At 45.5% G+C, this 18,183-nt stretch overlaps 1 protein-coding gene across 15 annotated transcripts in view; it reads left to right on the forward strand.

The window, feature by feature from the left end:
- Window positions 1-17,713, forward strand: part of BRSK2 (BR serine/threonine kinase 2) — a 315,722-nt gene extending 298,009 nt beyond the window's left edge. For 6 of the 15 annotated variants that reach the window (XM_027808783.2, XM_027808784.2, XM_027808797.2 and 3 more), the window contains 3 exons: window positions 2,737-2,784; window positions 14,382-14,446; window positions 15,113-17,713. In XM_027808783.2, coding sequence (XP_027664584.1) covers window positions 2,737-2,784; window positions 14,382-14,446; window positions 15,113-15,385 — 386 coding nt within the window. In that variant the 3' untranslated portion in view covers window positions 15,386-17,713. Of the gene's footprint in view, window positions 1-2,736; window positions 2,785-14,381 lie in introns of all 15 variants that reach the window. The other 9 variants (XM_027808788.2, XM_027808793.2, XM_055722443.1 and 6 more) reach the window with 7 other exon arrangements.
- Window positions 17,714-18,183: the final 470 nt, after the last annotated feature.

Consider the following 18,183-nt stretch of genomic DNA (forward strand, 5'->3'; position numbering starts at 1 on the left):
GAAGCTGACAGCCAAGAGTCTAAGTCTTTCTAATTAGAATGAAAATTCTACTTTAAAATGATGAAAGATTTTATCATATAGAAGAGTATTTACTAAAGCAGATGTTACAATATGATGGAAATTAAAGAAGTATTAAAGTAATTATAACAGAGAAGCTGAAGGCATATTAACTCCGTTATTCTTTCAGGCAATGTGGCATGAGCTGCTGTGTCTGGTGCGCTCATGTTTGCTGTGCCTTAGGAATGGGGGGAAAACCACCTGCTCATGGGTTGGAAAGACATTAAAAATAAATAAATTCCCTCGCAGTTTCTGGGACTGGCCATGGCAATGTAGAGAATGCAAATTATAGTTGTGTCTAGAAGTTTTAAGAAAGACAAATAAGAGGTTTTATTAGCATTACTTTGATATTTTTCCATGGTCTTTTATTTCAAGAAAGGGTTTGTGTTTTTCCCTCTCCATCAAAACCAATTCTATAACCTGCAAACCTAGTTTTTAGGAACAAAATGAAGTACAGAGCCCAAGATGTTATGCAGTCAAAAAGTCAACGTTACAATCCTTTTTTTCCTGGTGTAGATCTGTCAGTTTGCATTCTGATCACACAATTAATGTATGTAGACCTGTTACACAGTTAGCTTTAGATGAAATACTAAAAAGAGCTATACTGATTGCGAGTGACTTGGAAAAAAAACGGTATTCTGAAGTATTAAGGAGACACGATGATTTTTAATTTGCTAAAATGAACAAGAAAACAGAAATACCCATTTCAGGAGAATCTTAGTAAACCAGTCACAATGTTTACATGCTCTGACATGATCCAAATACTGCCTTTGTTGTTTCCAGACTGCTAGTTAGCTGTGTGGCCAGTCAGTCTGGACAGGCTTGAGGGGGAAATTCCAGGTGTTGGAGTCAGAAGCAATCTTGTGGTCATATTTGAGGCTTTCCTTGCTCTTGGGTGTTTTTTCAAAGCGTAGGTTCTGCTAATGATTGGGTGAATGCCCTGAGCTCTACCACTATGGACGTGTGTTGCACTGCGGTATGGCAAAGTGTAGGTGACTCAGAGGGAGCTGGACAGGAACCACTAAAAGGCATGAGGCCACAAACTTCTCCAAGTTATTAAAGGAAAAAAAAAACCAATACAAACTCCTAATCGCGACTTCTGATCATTGGCTTAGTCAGCAGCTGTGGGTACTTCTTAAACTTGTTTGGCATCTTCAGGGAGAGATGTAATTTGGGGGCTTAATCTGCCCAGATTCAGTCAGAGCAGCCAAAGAATTTCTGAGGCAGGGAAGCACCTGGCTCTGACACCTCGGATGCCTCGTCCCAGTTCTTGAAGCCTCCCTTCTCCTTCACCTCCTTCCTTTCCCCCCTTTCTCTTTTTCTCAGTCTTGTGCCTTTCTGAGAGACCTTCTGTGGGTATGATCTCCCACCGACCAGCCTGCCTCTGACCCTGGGGACGGCGAGCGTGTCGTTGCTGCTCAGGTGCCTGGAGCAGCATCACCAGCCTGAGCACCTGCCCGCTGCGCTCCACGTTCCCCCAGCTGGTCTGTGCGGCTCGGGTCTGGCTGCAGCAGCAAACACACGCATCCACACGCTTCTAGCACGGGTTCAGCTTACCGGGGCGCATCGAGCAGCCCTTCCCCCTTCTCGGTATTGCTTTCCTCGGTTTTTAAGGGCAGGAATGCTGAGAGCGGATCCCTCCCTCTGTCCTGCAGACTTCTCAGCAAACAGGGAGTGTAGAGCTTCCCAGCAGTGGGGATTTTCAGCATATGTGTGCGTGTTTCCAAGAAGCCCAATTCTTGAATACCAAAGTGTTCATCGAGAGGCCAGGCCAGAGGCAACCTGAGACCGCACTGGGTGCTGTAACTGTTAGCCTTGCTCAGCACCGAGTGCTCCCCTTCACCCAGCACTCGTGGACACAACAATTTACACCCCAAACGCGAGGGGATCCTGGCTGACAGCCGCAGATCTGGCTTGCCAGCAGGTTCCACATGGAAGTGTCCAGCAGGGCTGGTCCTTTCTGCTTCGAAGCTGACACGTAGAGCTCCTTCTGCTTACCGCACCTGAGTAAGTAGCGCTCAGAGGCTGTGGCAATGGGAGCTATACACAAAGTGGACAGTAACGTCTTAGGGCCAGATTCTGCCACCCTTTCCAGAAGTAATTCCATTGCCTGGGAAGAGCGGTGTTTAAAGCAAGAGGAGTAAGAGACTACACATGAATGAGAGAGGCAGAGTTTTGTTCATACTTGGACGTTATCCTTTGGGGTCTAAAAGATGTTTTTGAGCTGCGTAAGTAGCCTTCTCTTTCCACGTCCAACAGCACAGTGCTGCATTTCCTCCTCCCTCCGGGTTTTTGGTGCATGTAGGTCAGCTGGCTGGGCATGTCCTGACTGTTGCAAGCTAACTTGCAAAGCTGGCCAGGTGAAAGAGTGTATTGGAGGCTTTTAGTTTGCTAATGTAGTGGCAGAGTATTTCCCATGTCTCATCGATACCTATAGCTCCGATAAAGAGGTGAGTGGAAGCAGCGGGGCTGGGGCAGCATCCCCTCAGCCACAGGGCCAGGTTTGCACTGGCGCACAGTGGGTGGCAGAATTTGGCCTGGGTTGTGTAAAGACAGAGATGTGTACATGTTTCCTGCTTCAGGTAATAATGTGCTAAGTTACTACTTTATGCACAGAGGTGTGGAAACCTTTTTTTATGTTTTTCCCTCCCTCCCTCCTCTTTCCGTTCTGTGATCCAGACACCACTAACTGTATGGAGTTGATGACTGGCAGACTTTCCAAATGTGGTAAGAACTTCCTTCCCTTCTGCCTTTTCTCCTTCCCCAGCCCCTGCTGAGCAACATAATAATGCGCCGTCCTCTCCCTTCCACCTGTTCCCCTTCCCTACCCCTGCTCCCCACGCTCTTTCAAGACTGCCCACCCCCTAACAGCCCGCTGTGTCTTTCACTTACCTGGTGGACACGAGCCTGTACCCCTTCTTCTGCTCCTCCCCATCCATGCACAGATGCACAGGCTCCGCCACAGCTTTCCCCTTCATAGCACAAGTGTGTGGTGTTGCACTGGAGATTCCCTCCCTCACCGTAACCCAGGCCAGTGATTTTCTTTTTCTTTCCTGTTTTTTTTTACCTCTTTTGTTTACTTGCTGCCGTTGATACATGATTCTTCGGTGCCTTTTCTACAGTGAAGGTGAATGCTGCCCTGCTAGCTACTGTGTCCCTTGGTTTCCCGCTATTTATTGAGACAGGATTGCTATGTTATTTAGTTCCATTTTGCATCCACTCCCTTCTTCCCCAGATATCCTTGGGGTAAGACCCTTTTAAATCTTCTGTAGGGCCCATTGCATATTATCTGTCAGACACTTAGCTAGTGTAAATTGTTATAGTTCCAGTCTGGGCTTGGGGAAGGATGTTGTGTCTCTAGCTGGAGGAGTAGCAAACCTACTGGAGATTCAGAATTTTGCTAGGAATGAGGAAAAAAAGAGTTTCTTCCAAAACTTGCAGCTCAACTTGCTTGGACTTCCGTGAATTTTGGTTAACTTGTCCCTTGCCTTCCCTCCCCTCTATCCACACGTGGAGTGTATTCTTTCTTTCATTACCTGTGCCCCTCCTGACACCTCCAAATACAATACCCAAATACTGTAAGAGAGGTTTTTGTCTCATTTCTTGTACGGAAAGGTTCTGTACAAGAGAACTCTGTTCTCTGTAGGTTTCCCGTCTGGTGCCTAGGTAGAGTTCAGATATCTGTGGGAAAGGGAGCACAAGCTGTTGAGAAGTCATCACTGAGCTAGTACCACTCTCCAGCTGGACCTGCAGCTCCTGTGTCATCTCTTTGTAAACTTCTGGAGTTGTTGTGGAGTCTGTAACAACAAAGGAAGGTTGGCGCGGTGGAGATAGTATTAGGTTTATGCATGTGTGACTGAGGCAGGATTTGGCCCGTTTCTTGTGTTTCAGGTGATCTCTTTCCCTTAAGTTGCAGCTTTGCTGGCGGGAGTCTTTTCTTTGCTCTGAGAGGAGCTTGTTTACTTTCTGATTTGAGTTTTCTGGCTTATACTATTTCGGATCTCCTTGTGAAAACTCATTTAAGTTGTAGGCAGACCTCCCAGCTTCTTCTTGAAGTCTTCAGACAGCAAATCCCTCTTCTCCCTCAAGTCTTTGTTTCTTGCCTGGATCAGGCATTCACATCATATGGAAATACTGAAACGCTGATTCTGCTGATTGCTTGCAAGTTATTTGAGCTGTACAGATAAGCAGCCAATGCTCTGCGTTCTCTAAATAGAGAGCATTACTGCCCACTCCCATTTCAGGCAAACCCTCCAGCTGTCACAGTGTCAGCATCAATCCAACAAGTGACAAAGAGGACAAGGTGAAGGCCAGCAGGGACACTATTCAGTGGCAGCTACAGCACAGACAGAACACATACATCCATCCAGAAAGAGAAAGGATGGGCTATAGGGCTTTAATGGAGCTGCTTGCTTTAAATCATATTCCTGTTGGTGTGCTCACACGCGACATAAGCAGTGGTGAGGGCACCGTGCTGAATTCCACCCTCCCGTACGAATGAAGAGCTATTTTGTGTGCAGGAGAGCTCACCCGCAAGGTGGACAGGGGAGGGAAAGGGAATGACACCAGCAATTAGCCTGTTGTTGGTGAACTGTCCTCTATGGCTTTGAGGACAGGGAACCCCCCGTGAAGTTGATGCAGTGTTCAGCTAGTAACAACAAATAGTGTAAGAAAAACTATACCGTGTGGGGCTTTTGACCTCATCATTGTTCTGTATTCTGAGAGTGAGCACAGGGGGTCATTCCTGCGGAAGAGTTAACACTGGAGCAGGAAGAGCTGCCCAGATGCTTGATGCCTGGCTCAGCCATGGGAAAGCTCTGGTGGGAATACGGAATGTCTTTTCACCCACTATAAACCATTGAATGTTGTAATTAACAGCAAAGCAAATTTATTTAGTCCTTTAAACGTTATCTCATCTGCTAGCAGCGCTCATCAATCTGAGAAGTGACTTTGCATATAGCCATTGGCACTGAAAAACAAGTTAATGTTGAGCAGCAGAGGTATGTCATAGGAGCTGCCAATATCCGAATGATGTAATAGCTGCTGTATCAAACCTTACCTGTGCACACTAGAAAGCTGCTGCCAATTCTTAGTATTTCACAACAGTAGAAAATAATTTGGCTCGTTATAAAGTTGAAATGCACATTGGGGTGGAATATTTTAGTCTACGTTTCCACCCATTTAAGCAGGGAAATGGGCATTTCCGTTGTCAGAAAGACTCAACTGGTTTCCCTGAAGTCTTTCATATCTGTTTGTAAGATTAAATTTACCTTGTAAAAATTAAAACCTTTACCTTTAAAATGCAGCTGTAACCTGAAAACCGCCTCTAGGAGTGATGCCTTCCGACTTTGCTGATCTATTCCTTGTGTGTATTCAGAGCCAAATCAGTTTAGTGACAAATGAGCTTTACCACCTTATGTGCTGCAGTTAAGCCTTAGAAAGTCAACACAGCTGTAAAAGAACATGCTGGATTCTGTTTCTTTTGAGGCAGGATTGAGATGTTTACTACCATCTAATCTGGTATTTATGTCTGTCTCACTGCAGAGTACATTGTATAATTGACAATGAGGTTCTAATAGGTTCCACAGAGCCTTTACATTAAAAAAAAAAAAAAATCAAGATAATACACAAACTGGAAAACCCTCCAGCTTCAGCCACGAAGCGGGGAATTAGAAAGCATCATTGTAGATTGGGCACATGGGACCTGGAGCCATTGATGCACCACACAGAAGCCCACCGTGCCATTTCAGTAGTCCTTGTTCAGAAAAACATCTGTCTGTACAGACCTTAACGGCTTTAAGTCCTTTAGGTAGTGAGCTGAGAATTTCTTGGAGTGGTTGACTCTAGTAGTAAAGCTGGTGTCTGGCCTTTGATAGCTCCCCTTCCCAGCCATCCCCTCTTTTTGGGGGTCCTTAGGCAGTATTTTTTGCCAAGGGGCTGGCTGCTGGCAGGAGGCTCAGCGAAGCCTTCCTGGTTCTTGACCTTCACCTTCCGAGAAGCACCAGGGAGCCTGTAAACTTTCCAGTCTCCACGCTGTAGCTGTCTGGGGCTAATTTTACTTCCAAGTGAAGCAATCTTGGCTTGTTGGTTTCCATCCCTCATGACTCTCAGGGGAGTCTTCGCTTGCATCAGCGGCACTTCCATGGAACTGGATGATGGTAAGAGGAGGAAAAGGTCAGTACATCTGACTAGTACAGCTCCAGTCACATCACGCTATCATGTTAGGCACTGCACAAACGTAGGTTCCTGCAAAGTCTTAGACCATAACCCTGGGACAACAAATGTTTATTTGTAAATATCCTGTGTTGCTGCTTACAATTCAAAACCTTGATTCCTTGCACCAGAGTTAAACAAAAAGCTTTACAGATCCTTGTGTGTACCAGCAGCCATCACCAAAATGATCTGATCGAAGCAGAAACTACTCCACTTGCCTTTCAGATCTTTCATATTATAACAGAAAAAGGAAGTTTACAGAATGTGGAAAGGGAGCAGGCCACTTGGGAGGAATATAGGGATGTTGTCAGAGTATGTAGGGCTGCGACAAAGAAAGCTAAGGTCCATTTGGAATTAAATCTGGCGGGGGATGTCGAGGTCAACAAGAAGGGCTTCTTCAAGTAGGACAATGTCAAGAGGTCCCTTCCAACCCCAGCCATTCTGTGATTCTCTGATCTTCCCAATGCATCCCACTCACATCTCTTGCTTCCAGTGTTTAGGACTTGACGTAGGTTCCTGTTCAGAGCCATCTGACCTTGTCCCCTATGGCCAGTCATCCTCTGTGCACAGAGCAATTGCACTGCAGTCAAGGCTTCTCTTCGTAGCTCCTCGCAATCACAGTTTGATTCATACAGATGCAAGCCTATCCCAAGCTACTGAAGAAATGAGGGTACATTTTGTAGTTTAAAACTGGTTACATCAGACCTGAGTTGTGGTTGCAGCATGTAGCTCTGTGAGCACTGTTGCACTGTGAAGTGGTCAGAACAGGGGGTTTTTATTAGCATTTCTGGAAAATGTGCTGGCTGCTCGTCTTTCTGAGCATGGCTGATTCTTCTGTCTAAATTATGACCCAAATGAGAGATTAAAGAAAGAAGACCCACCTGAAAGGTCACGTATTCATTCATAACGGGTAGATCATGGTAAGTAAGAGAAGTCAGATTTTCCTGAGCTCAAGCCAGGTTTCCCAGTTATCCTTGCCCATTCCACTAGTATCCTGGGTGGTCCAAATGGATGGATGGCTCCCCCCACACTGTCATCATGCGTCTTCATTCTAGTGTTATGTTGGGGAGACATTTCTTTTCCGGTTCATGACTGAAGTTCTTGCACTGTAGAAGAAGGTAGCAACAAAAATGGCAACTTGGCACTGAAGATGAATCCAGATGTACCGAGCTATTTGGTACATGTCAGAGCCTGTTTGGGCAGCTATGGCTAGATTTGTGCTGCCCAATACAAGATCTTTCCCTCTTTCTCTGTAATAATATTTAATACAGAAAACACAGATATCTTTTTTAATTAGGATCACAGTACTTTATTTATAGCAGGCAGTGCTTCAGGATACTGTATGTGAATATTTGCTTGCTGTGCTAAGCTAAATTTGAGATGACCTCCCTGGAAGATTGAGTCAGAGTTTGAAGGGATTGAATCAGAGGAAATGAGGAGGCAACATTTCACCAGCAGACACAGGTCATTTCTCTCCTTTGGAACAGGTCAGAGAACTTAAAACCCGTAAGATAATACTTGAACATCCATCTGGCAGGAAAGGAAAAAATCATACTACGAAGTGCCAATAGATTTCTGACATTTTTAAAGACAAAAAATCGGAATGAAGCAAGCAGTAGCCTCTGAGAGAATGGGTAGCAGAATACTGTCATCTGCTGTGGCTTTACGAGTGTAGGTCACCAGCTTCCCCTCTCAGCACACACTTGTGCAGGCAGATCTTTGTCAAAGGACAGGGAGATACAAAGAATTCTTGGGCCGAGTCCTTTACCAGCCAATTTGCCAGAACAGTGTGATTCCAACGGAATCTGGCATCTCTTCATCCCGCCGCAGTCCTTGCCTGCTCCTTCAGTGCCACCAGCTGTCCGAACTATGTATGATTCCCTGCTCCCGTCACCAAGTCTCCTTCGCTGAACTTTACGTGGTGGTGCTGGATCGGGCAGAGCTTTCGCCAGCGAGGGACACGTTTCTTTCCCGATTCATCGCTCATGCCTTAGCTCTGAGAAGGCAGCAGCAAGGAAATAATGCCTCGGCTGTCTGCGTCTTTGCTGCCTGTGTGCACCGTTCCCTGAGTCATTACCCGAGAGCTCCCTGTCTCAGTTACGCTGGCTATGACAGGAGAGGCTGAACTGACCTCAGCTTCTCTGTGCTGGTACGAGAGAGAGAAAAAGTACAAGGTGGAGGCAGAATGGCCTTCTGGATGCATCTGGCTAGCCGTGAATATTGGGCCACCCTCCTGCAAAGGAGTGGGGTGTTTTAGGGGAGTAAGAACAAGGATGGGTCATGGTGCATTCGGATGTCGGGTTGGTTCAGATCTGCCCGGGTATGTAGTGATTGAAAGTTCCCACCTTCTGCCGGTAGCACAGACACCTGTGCTGACAGTGTGTGATAATCTGAGTAGTTCCTACCAGCAGTCTGTGCCTGCAAACACTGGTCCCAGTTGGCACTTTCACTGGCAGAGTCCAAGGACTCTGGAACATAAGCTCCTCCGGTGTTACCTTTGGACGTCACCTTTCCCAGGTGCAGCTCAGGTGTCCTGCTAAAACTGGAGTTGTTCTGGGGACTGGCCGTCTCCATTTTCTAGTCCTGAACTGAAATCAAATCAGAACAACTGTCCCATTAGGTTACTAACGGGGGTGGGGGGGAAACATAAATGGGAAAACTTGTTCCGGTCAGTCTGTTGTGACAGTTTATGTTTCTGGTAAAAACCACATCTGTGTGTCTTGAAACACTTTGTGACTTCCTATATTTTTAGACAAGTACCCATCCTGGCATTTCTGCAGTTTGTTCAGCTCACTTCAGGTGGCCTAGGATGGGTTCACAGACCAGGAGGAGGTTCTGTGTGGTGGCCTCCAGCAAGGCATTGCAATGGCCTTTCTGTCACCCTTCTGCAGTCTTCTGCAGGGGTCTTCCTCCAGCGTTAGAAACAAAAAAATATTTCTGTAGCCTTCTTCAGCAGTCGGTGAGCTTGTTGAGGTACCTCTCTGATCTGTATTTGTACAATGCCTAGGCTGGGGGCTCCATAGTCTAGAGGAAGACCCCTACGTGATATTACAACTAAACAAAGAGGAACGGGCCAATTTTTTCTGTCATGCCTTTCACAGCATATACTCTTGGAGTGCGTTGTGTATTTTAAGTGTTCTGTTTTCAAAGGTAGAAGGGACTCTGCCAACAGGAACCAAACAAACAGGCAAAAATTTCCTGGTCCTCACAGGGAGGGCTAGAACTCTGTCAAAGTAGTAAAATGCGTGTGAAAGGGAATGGATGATCACCCGTCAAGAGAGTGTTTCCATGCTCCGTGTGAACAGAGTTGGATTTTTGTTACACGATTCACTGAAACCACAGCTACTATTGGAATACAGAGCAAGCTAGGGATGAAAAGGACGAGGGGTAAAGAGAAAGGAGTGAGTACAGGAGGAAAACCTCAGCAGCAGAGGCGGGCAGAAGACAGTCAGGAAGGATGTGAAAGCAACAAGGGAAGGCACAGGGGAAGTCAGGTTGACAAAGAGTGTCTGTTTCCAGTGGAGACCCATCTTTCCCCAGTCACTTTCTCCCAAAGCCTAAGCTAAAAATGCAGAAACTCAAAATTTCTCTGGCTATGCAGAAAGGAAAGGCAAGATGATAATCTCACAGATGGCATATTTGTTTTGTGCAACTTTGTGTTCAGCACCACAAAGATTAGTGCATTAAAAATACATAGACTCGAGAGAGGTGGTTTCACAGGAGAAGGAAGTGCCTCAGGGTTTGCTTCCATTAAGTCAATGGGAATGTTGCTATTTGTTTCAAAGAAAAGAGGATCAAGTCCTTTTCTGACTGTCTTAAAATGTTACAAAACAGCAGGCTCTAATCAGGGGCTGAAGCCTCCAGGCTTGTCCTGAAGCTGCTTGTTCACCACCTCCCGTCATTTGCCGTGGAGGACTCTGCGGGTCTTTGCAAGGTCAGGGCAGATTTTTGCAAGGTGCATCCTTTCCTGGTGTCACTTCTGGGGCCTGGAGTGAATCACCTCATCTTCTCTTTCCTCTTTTCCCTGGGTGCTCCACTTTCACTTAGCTTCTCAAACCGAGACAGCACTGGGGCTAGGTCAGTGTCAGGACAGACCTCCTAAGAACAGCAGATGAAACACTGAGGACTGTGAGGGTTGATACAAGCCACCTGCCCGGCTTCCTTTTACATTTTGGTGTCTGTTTCCAGCCTGGCTTCTTCCTTTTAGTGCCTGTTGTATCCAAATGCATTCACAGTTTTGACTTCTGTGATAGTTGGCCGTGACAGTGCTACCCACAGGTGCCGCACCCCCGCACCCCCTCCCTAATCTCTCTCTCTAGCATCCCTTCAATACATGACCCTTTCATAAGCTTCAGTGCTTGTTTTCAAACCATTCCCCTTCCCCGTCTTGCAGCATTACAGCTCCTCGGTCTAACTCAAAAATGCACACATCCATCGCCTCCTAATAGATGTAAACCCGATGCCCTGAATCTCCCCTCCTGTCTCTGATCCTTCTCACGGTTTCTCACCCTTGCTACCCTTCACGCCTTCTTTGCTCTGTGTTGATGAACATTTGCTCTCAAGGGGAAAGAAGACCTTAGTTACAGATGCATGAAACACCAGAGAAGTTTTGAAGAATCAGTGAGCCAAAACTTCATCCCTGTCCAGAGGAAATGGGATGTCATGTCACTTCCCGAAATAAGAGAGGCAGCCTTTTTGAGGCTCCCAGGTGGACTTCCAGATGTAAGAGCCTATGACACATACTGCACTGAATGCTAGGAGCGGAAGATTGCTGAAAAAGCTCTTCTAATCCATCATCACCTTCATTTTCAAGTCTTGTTTTACTGGACGTATAAGCCCAAAGGGAACTGAGAACTAAGAGAAGCAACGCCACACACCATTTTCATGCTTCCAACGTAGCTGACCCATGTTTATGTATCTCCAGAGAAAAATGTGAGGACTCTTTGTCTATCCAAGGACCAGCATCTAGGCCAGCCCAAGAGAGTGGGCTAACTAGCTGTCACGTGGGCAGCATCAGTGCAGTGATGGTCTGTATTGCTTGGTGTAGGATCAGTTCTTCCCTGACTGCAGGGTAGGAGAGCATTATTACCTAGTATTTAATTACAAGACCAGGTACTACAAAAGGCAAAGGAAGGAAAGGGTTAGTGAAATGGCCTATTTTATTTTTCAGTAGCTCTCTTTAAACATCCCCAAGGATTTCTTACCTCCCATTAAAATTTTAACTGAAAATGCTGATTGTAAGGAATCCAGTGATGATACAGGCAAAGAAAAGCAGACTGTTAAATACTTTTGCTGCAATAAATCTCCAGGCACTTGAAAGCCAGTAGGGCATGGGGAGGAGAAAGGGTGGATGAAACAGGGGCTGCATATTTTAATAGGATGGTTAAAAATCCTGTATCAGGACTCAGCAAATACAAGATATATAAATATATTTTTTTAAATGTTTTATTGCTCCATTCTTGCAAGTTGTACTTTTGTCTGCTGTTCCTGTCTACATGAAAACAAAAAGCCTCCCTGATTCCTGCAGAGCCCTGCTTACTCTTCCCTCTTCTTTCCCTCTAAGCTTGTTGAATAAACTGCTCAGCTGAATAACTAGAGATATTCCTCTCCCCTCTTCTCCCAACCTAGCAGTCTTTCCCTCTCCAGCATTTTTTTCAGTGCTCTTTTTTCATTCTCTCTGCTGACTCCATTTGCTTATGAAGATGAGGGGTCCAAAGCCACATAAGAACCAGATCTGCCCACATTCCTGCATTCAAGGCTGAGTGTTTGCTTTCTTTTTTTCTTTCTTTTCACTGAAAAAAAAGAGTATCCGCCTAAAAGAAGCAGGAATGAGTCTGAGCAGAGCATGCGCCCACAAACCTAAAAGAGTTTCAGGGAGGCTTGGGGAAAGCTTGGATACAGAAGGCATAGCTGTGGAACAGCTTTCCCCCTTCCAAAGCATTTGCATGCAGGTGGAAGGAAGCAGGTGGAGCTCATGCAGGTCTGACCCCAAAGCGATTGAGAGTTTGACAGCCGTTCTCTTCCTGGCCAGAAACTGAGACATGTGCTTTGCCTGGCTGTTTGGGCCCGTCTCTAAGGTGTCAGTCAGCTGAATGATGCCCTTCCAGAAGCTGACAGCCAGTTCTTGTGGCACTGGTGTAACTGAATGCACAGGCAGAACCAGGGCCAGCAGGAAGTTAACCACACAGCAGCAAGTAGAGGAAGACAAGGAATGAATTAAATTAATAAGATTGAGATCCTTCGCTGTATATGCCAGCTGTCTGATTTTTCTCGGTGCCTCTTCACACGCAGAGAAAGGTGCAACTACCTGATCAGCGTGGGGCTGGAAAAACAAAGAGTGACACGTTCAGTGTTGCAGGGCACAAATCCTATGTATTTCCTCTTCCTTTGTATAAAAGCCAGTTGATGTCTGTCTAGCGTTTTCCGTTGGAGGATAAGCAAGCACTCAACAAGCTCCTCAGACAAGTTACCGTGCATAGAAGGTACTTCCCTGCTGCAGTAACTTGCTTGCTTCTGTTTGTAATGAAAGTGAAGGGAAATACAGTATTGCCAAGCCACCCGTGCCACCAGCTGGGGATAAGTGGCAATCTCTGCTATGAAGAAAGCCCTTTGCTCCCAACAGAATGTTCCCATCTTGGGGACAAAAGGTTCCACTCTACGCAGCATGCCACAGTGTTGGAAGGCAGATACAAGGGGCCTGTTCCTTTCTGGGAGGTGGAGAATGAAATTACTTAGGTGAGATATAAATAATTCGGATTTGTTAGAACAATGGAGCCAACAGTCATAATATTGAGAAAAGCATCGTGCGGTTGTAATGCTTACACACAGGCATCGCCTCCGTGGTCTGTGTTAGATAAAAAACACCTTCTATATCTGTGTTCAGAGAATTCAGTGTGACCGCTCCTATGTCTGATCAGGATTAATCCCGCAGTTCAAGAAAATTAAAAGGGACGAGAAATGCCCCCCAAAGGCTCCCTTTCCAGGAGTAGCTGGTCCCTTTCCCTCGGTAGCACCCCAGAGCCTTTCCTCGGTGTGACCTTCCACACGTCCCCTGGCCGGACGAGATGAACAGCACACAGCCCTGCTGCCGGCGGGGCAAACGGCACGAGAGGTTGTGTTAGCCCAGCACCCAGCCTGCTGGAGTGGCTGGCGTCAGGGGAGCCCTGCTGTGCCGGCAGGCAGCCCTGCACCTCCAGCTCTGCCACAGTGGGTGTCAGAGCCACGGAGGCTGTATCGTAGAAAGAATGTGAATTCAGGACAGTGGGGAAGTAGTTCTTGATGCTGGCAGGTCCCGGAATAGCTAGATGCGTCACAGCCTGCTTCCACCATGCATTCAGCATCTTCATTTCCAGGTACCTCTCGTAAGAAGGTTCTGAAGGTGCTTAGAAGCTTCCAAGTGCAAGCCACAACCGTACATGCAGGTGGCAATACGTCAGCCGTAGCTTATTTTTCAAATGCTCTTTCCCTTGGAGCACTCAGGTGCTTCAGGCTTGGTGACTGGAAGGTGAGCAAGGAGATAGCTCAGAAAGAAAGGAAATGCAAGCAAAGAAAGCCTGATGCCCAGTGTAGCCAGAGGCTAGAGCCCAAGGCTGTCTAGCAAAGCATCAATTGGCGATGACGTAGAAATGCCCCGTGTTTGTAACAGCAGCAGTAAGATGGGATTTGCCTGTATCCAGCATTACATTCACTGACGTTTCAGCGTGGAGTGGCCAAGTGACTCCAAGTAATAGACTGACCTATTTCAGCCACACCATACTGTGTCCTCCTGCTAGGTGAGACAGCAGTGCTCCCCGCTCAGGAGAAGCCCAGGACCTTTCCTTAGATGCTTTCTGGTCCCAGCCTCTTTATTTCTGTAGGTCTCCCATCCTAAACACTCTTCCTCTTCCTGCTCATTGTCTTCATCCCCCACACACCCCCACGCACGTGGCTCTGGATCTCCTCATCATGTTCTTCTCGTTAAAAACCCCATTGTTCATTTGTTTGTTTGTTCTCTCTCTTTCTCTCCTCTTTTTCTCTCTCTTTCCCTCTCGTTTTTTTTTTTTTCTTTCTTTCTTTCTTTCTTTCTTTCTTTCTTTCTTTCTTTTTTTGTCTCCTCTGTTTTGTGTACCCAGGCAGCCCATTGAGTAACTTCTTTGACGTAATTAAACAACTTTTTTCAGACGAGAAGAACGGGCAGGTGAGCCATCCCCCCGGCACGCCAACCAAGCATAGCGCAAACAGCAAGCGGAGCGATTCCGGTTCTAATGACTATGGGTCTAGAGGAGACAATAAGTACCCTGCTGGCAAAGACAAGGCAAAGATGGTCTCATCAGTCGGCCTACAAGACCAACCTTAAATAAACACATTAAAAAATTAAATAACTTAGGGAAAAAAAAAAAAAAAGCAAGAAAGAATGAAAGAATATTCCTTAGCAAGCTAGCCTCTAAACTAGAAGGATGTATATACCTTGCCACAACAGTACAAAACTGTCTATAGACAAATTTTGTATGAAGGAATGACTGTATATATATACATATATATATTTATATATGATATATAATATATATCTCAGAAACAAACACAAAAACAAACAAATGAAAGAATGAAAAGAAAAGAAAGAAAAGAAAAGGTAGCACAGATGACAAACCCAGTTCACCAGATCTTGGGTTGTGGTTTTTTCAATTGGTTTTTTTTTTCCTCCCTTTTTTTGAATGTTTTGCTTTTTTCCTCCTTCCTGATTTTTTGGGTTTTTTATTATTATTATTATTATTATTATTTTTTGTTTTCTTTTGTTTTGTTTCTTGTTCTGTTCATGCTCTCTCTGTGTTTCTGACGACACCACTTGTTTCCGCTCTGCTACCAGGAATTATCCCGAAAAGTTAACATGTCAGCCACGGCTTCACCTTCTGTGCTCTGCGGACACTTGTTGACGGAAGGCAACCGATGTAGACTGTCCAAGGACCAGTCCTGTTTGAGGTTCCCAGCCTCCCCTCTCCCTTCAGGAAGTGGGTTTCTCCCCCACTTCTCCCCAGACACCTCCCCAGTGCACGCCTTTCCCTGCCCCACCCCCCTCTTTCTTTTTTGGTGCTCCACAAGAGAGATCTGCTCAGTTATGGGATTGCAGAGTCTGGGCTGAAAGGAGGTTGCAAATTGTTGGAGTGAAACCTTTACCCTTGGCAACTTCTGTCCACGCAGGTGAACTCTCAGCCCGGAGCGGGAGGGTGCGGGGCAGGAGACGGGTGTAGCGGGAGCGCAGTGTTTCATGAATCCAGAGCGCGTTCTCATCAGAAACCAGCCAGGAGCAACTCAAAACTAAGCGTTGAACCAAGACAATATTGGGGAGCTTCATTACGGGATTTTCTTAACCTTCTTTTTCTCCCCACCACCTTTTCCTTTTCTTTTGCCCCCTTTTTTTATATATACATGTATATATGTGTGTATATTTATATATAAATATGCATACGTACATACATCTATATACAAAACGGTTGTTTTTTTTATACTGTATCATTTTGCTTTTTGACCTGCTGGAAGGGGAAAGGAGTAAACTTAGGAGGGAGAGGGGGTTCAATGAATAAACACATACAAACAAAACATTAAAACTTAGGGAAAAGGCAACTTCTGGTAGCAAAGAAGAGGGACAAGACTCTGCCAAGGACTGTCTCTCCCGCCACCAGGCACAGTTGCCACTGCTGCTACTGCTGCTCCTCCTTCGACACCTTCCTCCCCACCTGTCAACTCCCTGCCACTGTGCCACCGCGCTGGGACCTTCTTCGACCAGCTGGATCCTCCACCACACCCTGCATTTAGAGGCAATTGTTGTGTTGCTAGTGCTGCATTGATATCAGTATTATTATTTCTTTTAAGTTACCAGTTTCATTTGTTGGCTTGGGTGATTTTTTTCTTAAAAAAAAGGAAAAAAAGAAAAAAAAGAGAAAAAAAGAAGAAGAGGAGGAAGTAAAGAGACTTACCTTGAGTTTTATTTCCTGTGTGTGTGTGTGTGCAAATCACTGGCACTTAGTTCATCAGAGCAAGACAAGGTGGAGTCAGGGCAATGGGAGACTTAATCACAAAGCTACTGTAAACTTTAAAAATTACTGCAAGATATTTTTATAAAGTTTTTGTTTTGTTTCTGTTTTGGTTTTGGTTTGGTTTGGTTTGTGTTTTTTTTTGAAGGGGAGGAGGGTGGGCTTGGGTGGATGGGGACCTTTTTTTTGTGTTTCAGTTATTAGGTCTTGGTTATTTATATATACATATATATATTTAAAAAAATAAGCTGTTAGATATATCTTCTGTTTAATAACTGTGTAGAGGCAACATTGATTCTTATTTATTTTGGGGAGGAGGGGGAAAAAAGACACAGAAACCTTGTAAGCGTTCATCTTGTGACTTTGAGAAAGAAGACTTGCCGCCTTTTTTCCCCCTCCTCAAGAGTTATGTGACCAAGTGTAACTTATTCTGGCCCAAGTTCAAAGGTTTAACAAACAAAAAAAAGTGGTTTTACGCGTGGAAGACAAAACACAGTGAGAAGTACTTCTTGACTGAGATTTTAAGAATGTAGGCTTAGCATTAGTGTTCAGCTCTTTTATGACCTTCGATTGCTGCTCGTTGGGTTCCTATGGGTGTATGTTGTATCGCAAGATTTATTTTTTTTTAATGATAATGTTGGATGAGTTCTTTTTTGTTGTTGTTGTCGTTGTTTTTTTTTAATCATTTTCCCCTTCTTGGACCAGTTTTACTTGTACATAGGTTTGAAGATTAAAAAGAATTTTTAAAAGACACAACTGGGGCAAAGACCTTTGACTTTTGCCCCGTTTCCCCATTCCCCCAAATGGGAGGGATTTATTTTCTTTTCTTGTTTTATTTATTTATTTATTTTCCCTATTCTTAAACTTTTCTCTCTCGTATTGCTGTGTGCATGTCAGACACCAGGGGGTGATGGCTGGGGAGGGGGGGAGGCAAGGGTGCAGGAGAGGGGGGCAGTTTTAATTGCATGACATTGCTGTAAATTAGTCTCTTTTGCTTTCGTTGTCTTTCCTGCCTCCTCCCTCTCTCTACTTCTCCTCCAAGCTCCCCTCCCATCACCCCCGTCCTTCTTTTCCCTCTTTTCTCTTCCCTTGTGTATAGATTTTGATGCTTCTGTTACATTGTACCTCTACAAAAGGCTGGGATTTCAATACAAAATAATAATAATAATTTAAAAATACCTATATCAGCAAAACCCATGTGGTACAAGCAGGAAGGGGATTACTTACACAAGATATAAGAATAAATGAAAGCAATACCTCTTGTTATCCTTCCTATTTTGTACTTTGAAGACACACACGCGCGCACACACACATATACAGACACAACCTGACATTATTTAATGGTTTAAAATGGACAAAAAAATCTGATGTATCCCTTGTTAAATAACTGTGAGCAACTTTAGTTCAAAAACCAATAAATTCATTCAGTAAAGATACGAGCTGTGGAGTGTCCTGTTTATGTCCATGAAAACAAACTTCCGGCCAGCACCAGGCCCGTAAGTAGCATTTCGCACCTTCCTGCGCCGATGGAGTCGAGGATAATGGGCACATGGGGCAGCATCCTCCTGGCCGTGGAATTGCCACCATCTCCTCGCTGCACAGACACCCACCCTGTCTGCGAGGGCCACTTGGCCCCACAGGGCCGCTTGTCTGCTGTAACGTGTGAATTAACCCACATTACAGATGGGAGCTGGATGGAAACGGCGGTACCGACACAAACCTTTGCTGCCTGTGACCTTTTCTGTAGCCTGAGCTGCTCATGGTGCCTCCGGGTTTAGCATAGGAAGGATTCCTCCGCCCGCCTGAAACAGTCACACACATTTGACAAAGCTCCTCAGGTAGGTCCCGGCCTGCGCTGGGTGGGGGTTTATGGGGGGCCAGTCAGTCTGTGGGGCCCACCGGGGCA

This window comes from Falco cherrug, chromosome 10 (assembly GCF_023634085.1).
Source record: "Falco cherrug isolate bFalChe1 chromosome 10, bFalChe1.pri, whole genome shotgun sequence".
In the NCBI taxonomy this organism is placed as follows: Eukaryota; Metazoa; Chordata; class Aves; order Falconiformes; family Falconidae; genus Falco; species Falco cherrug.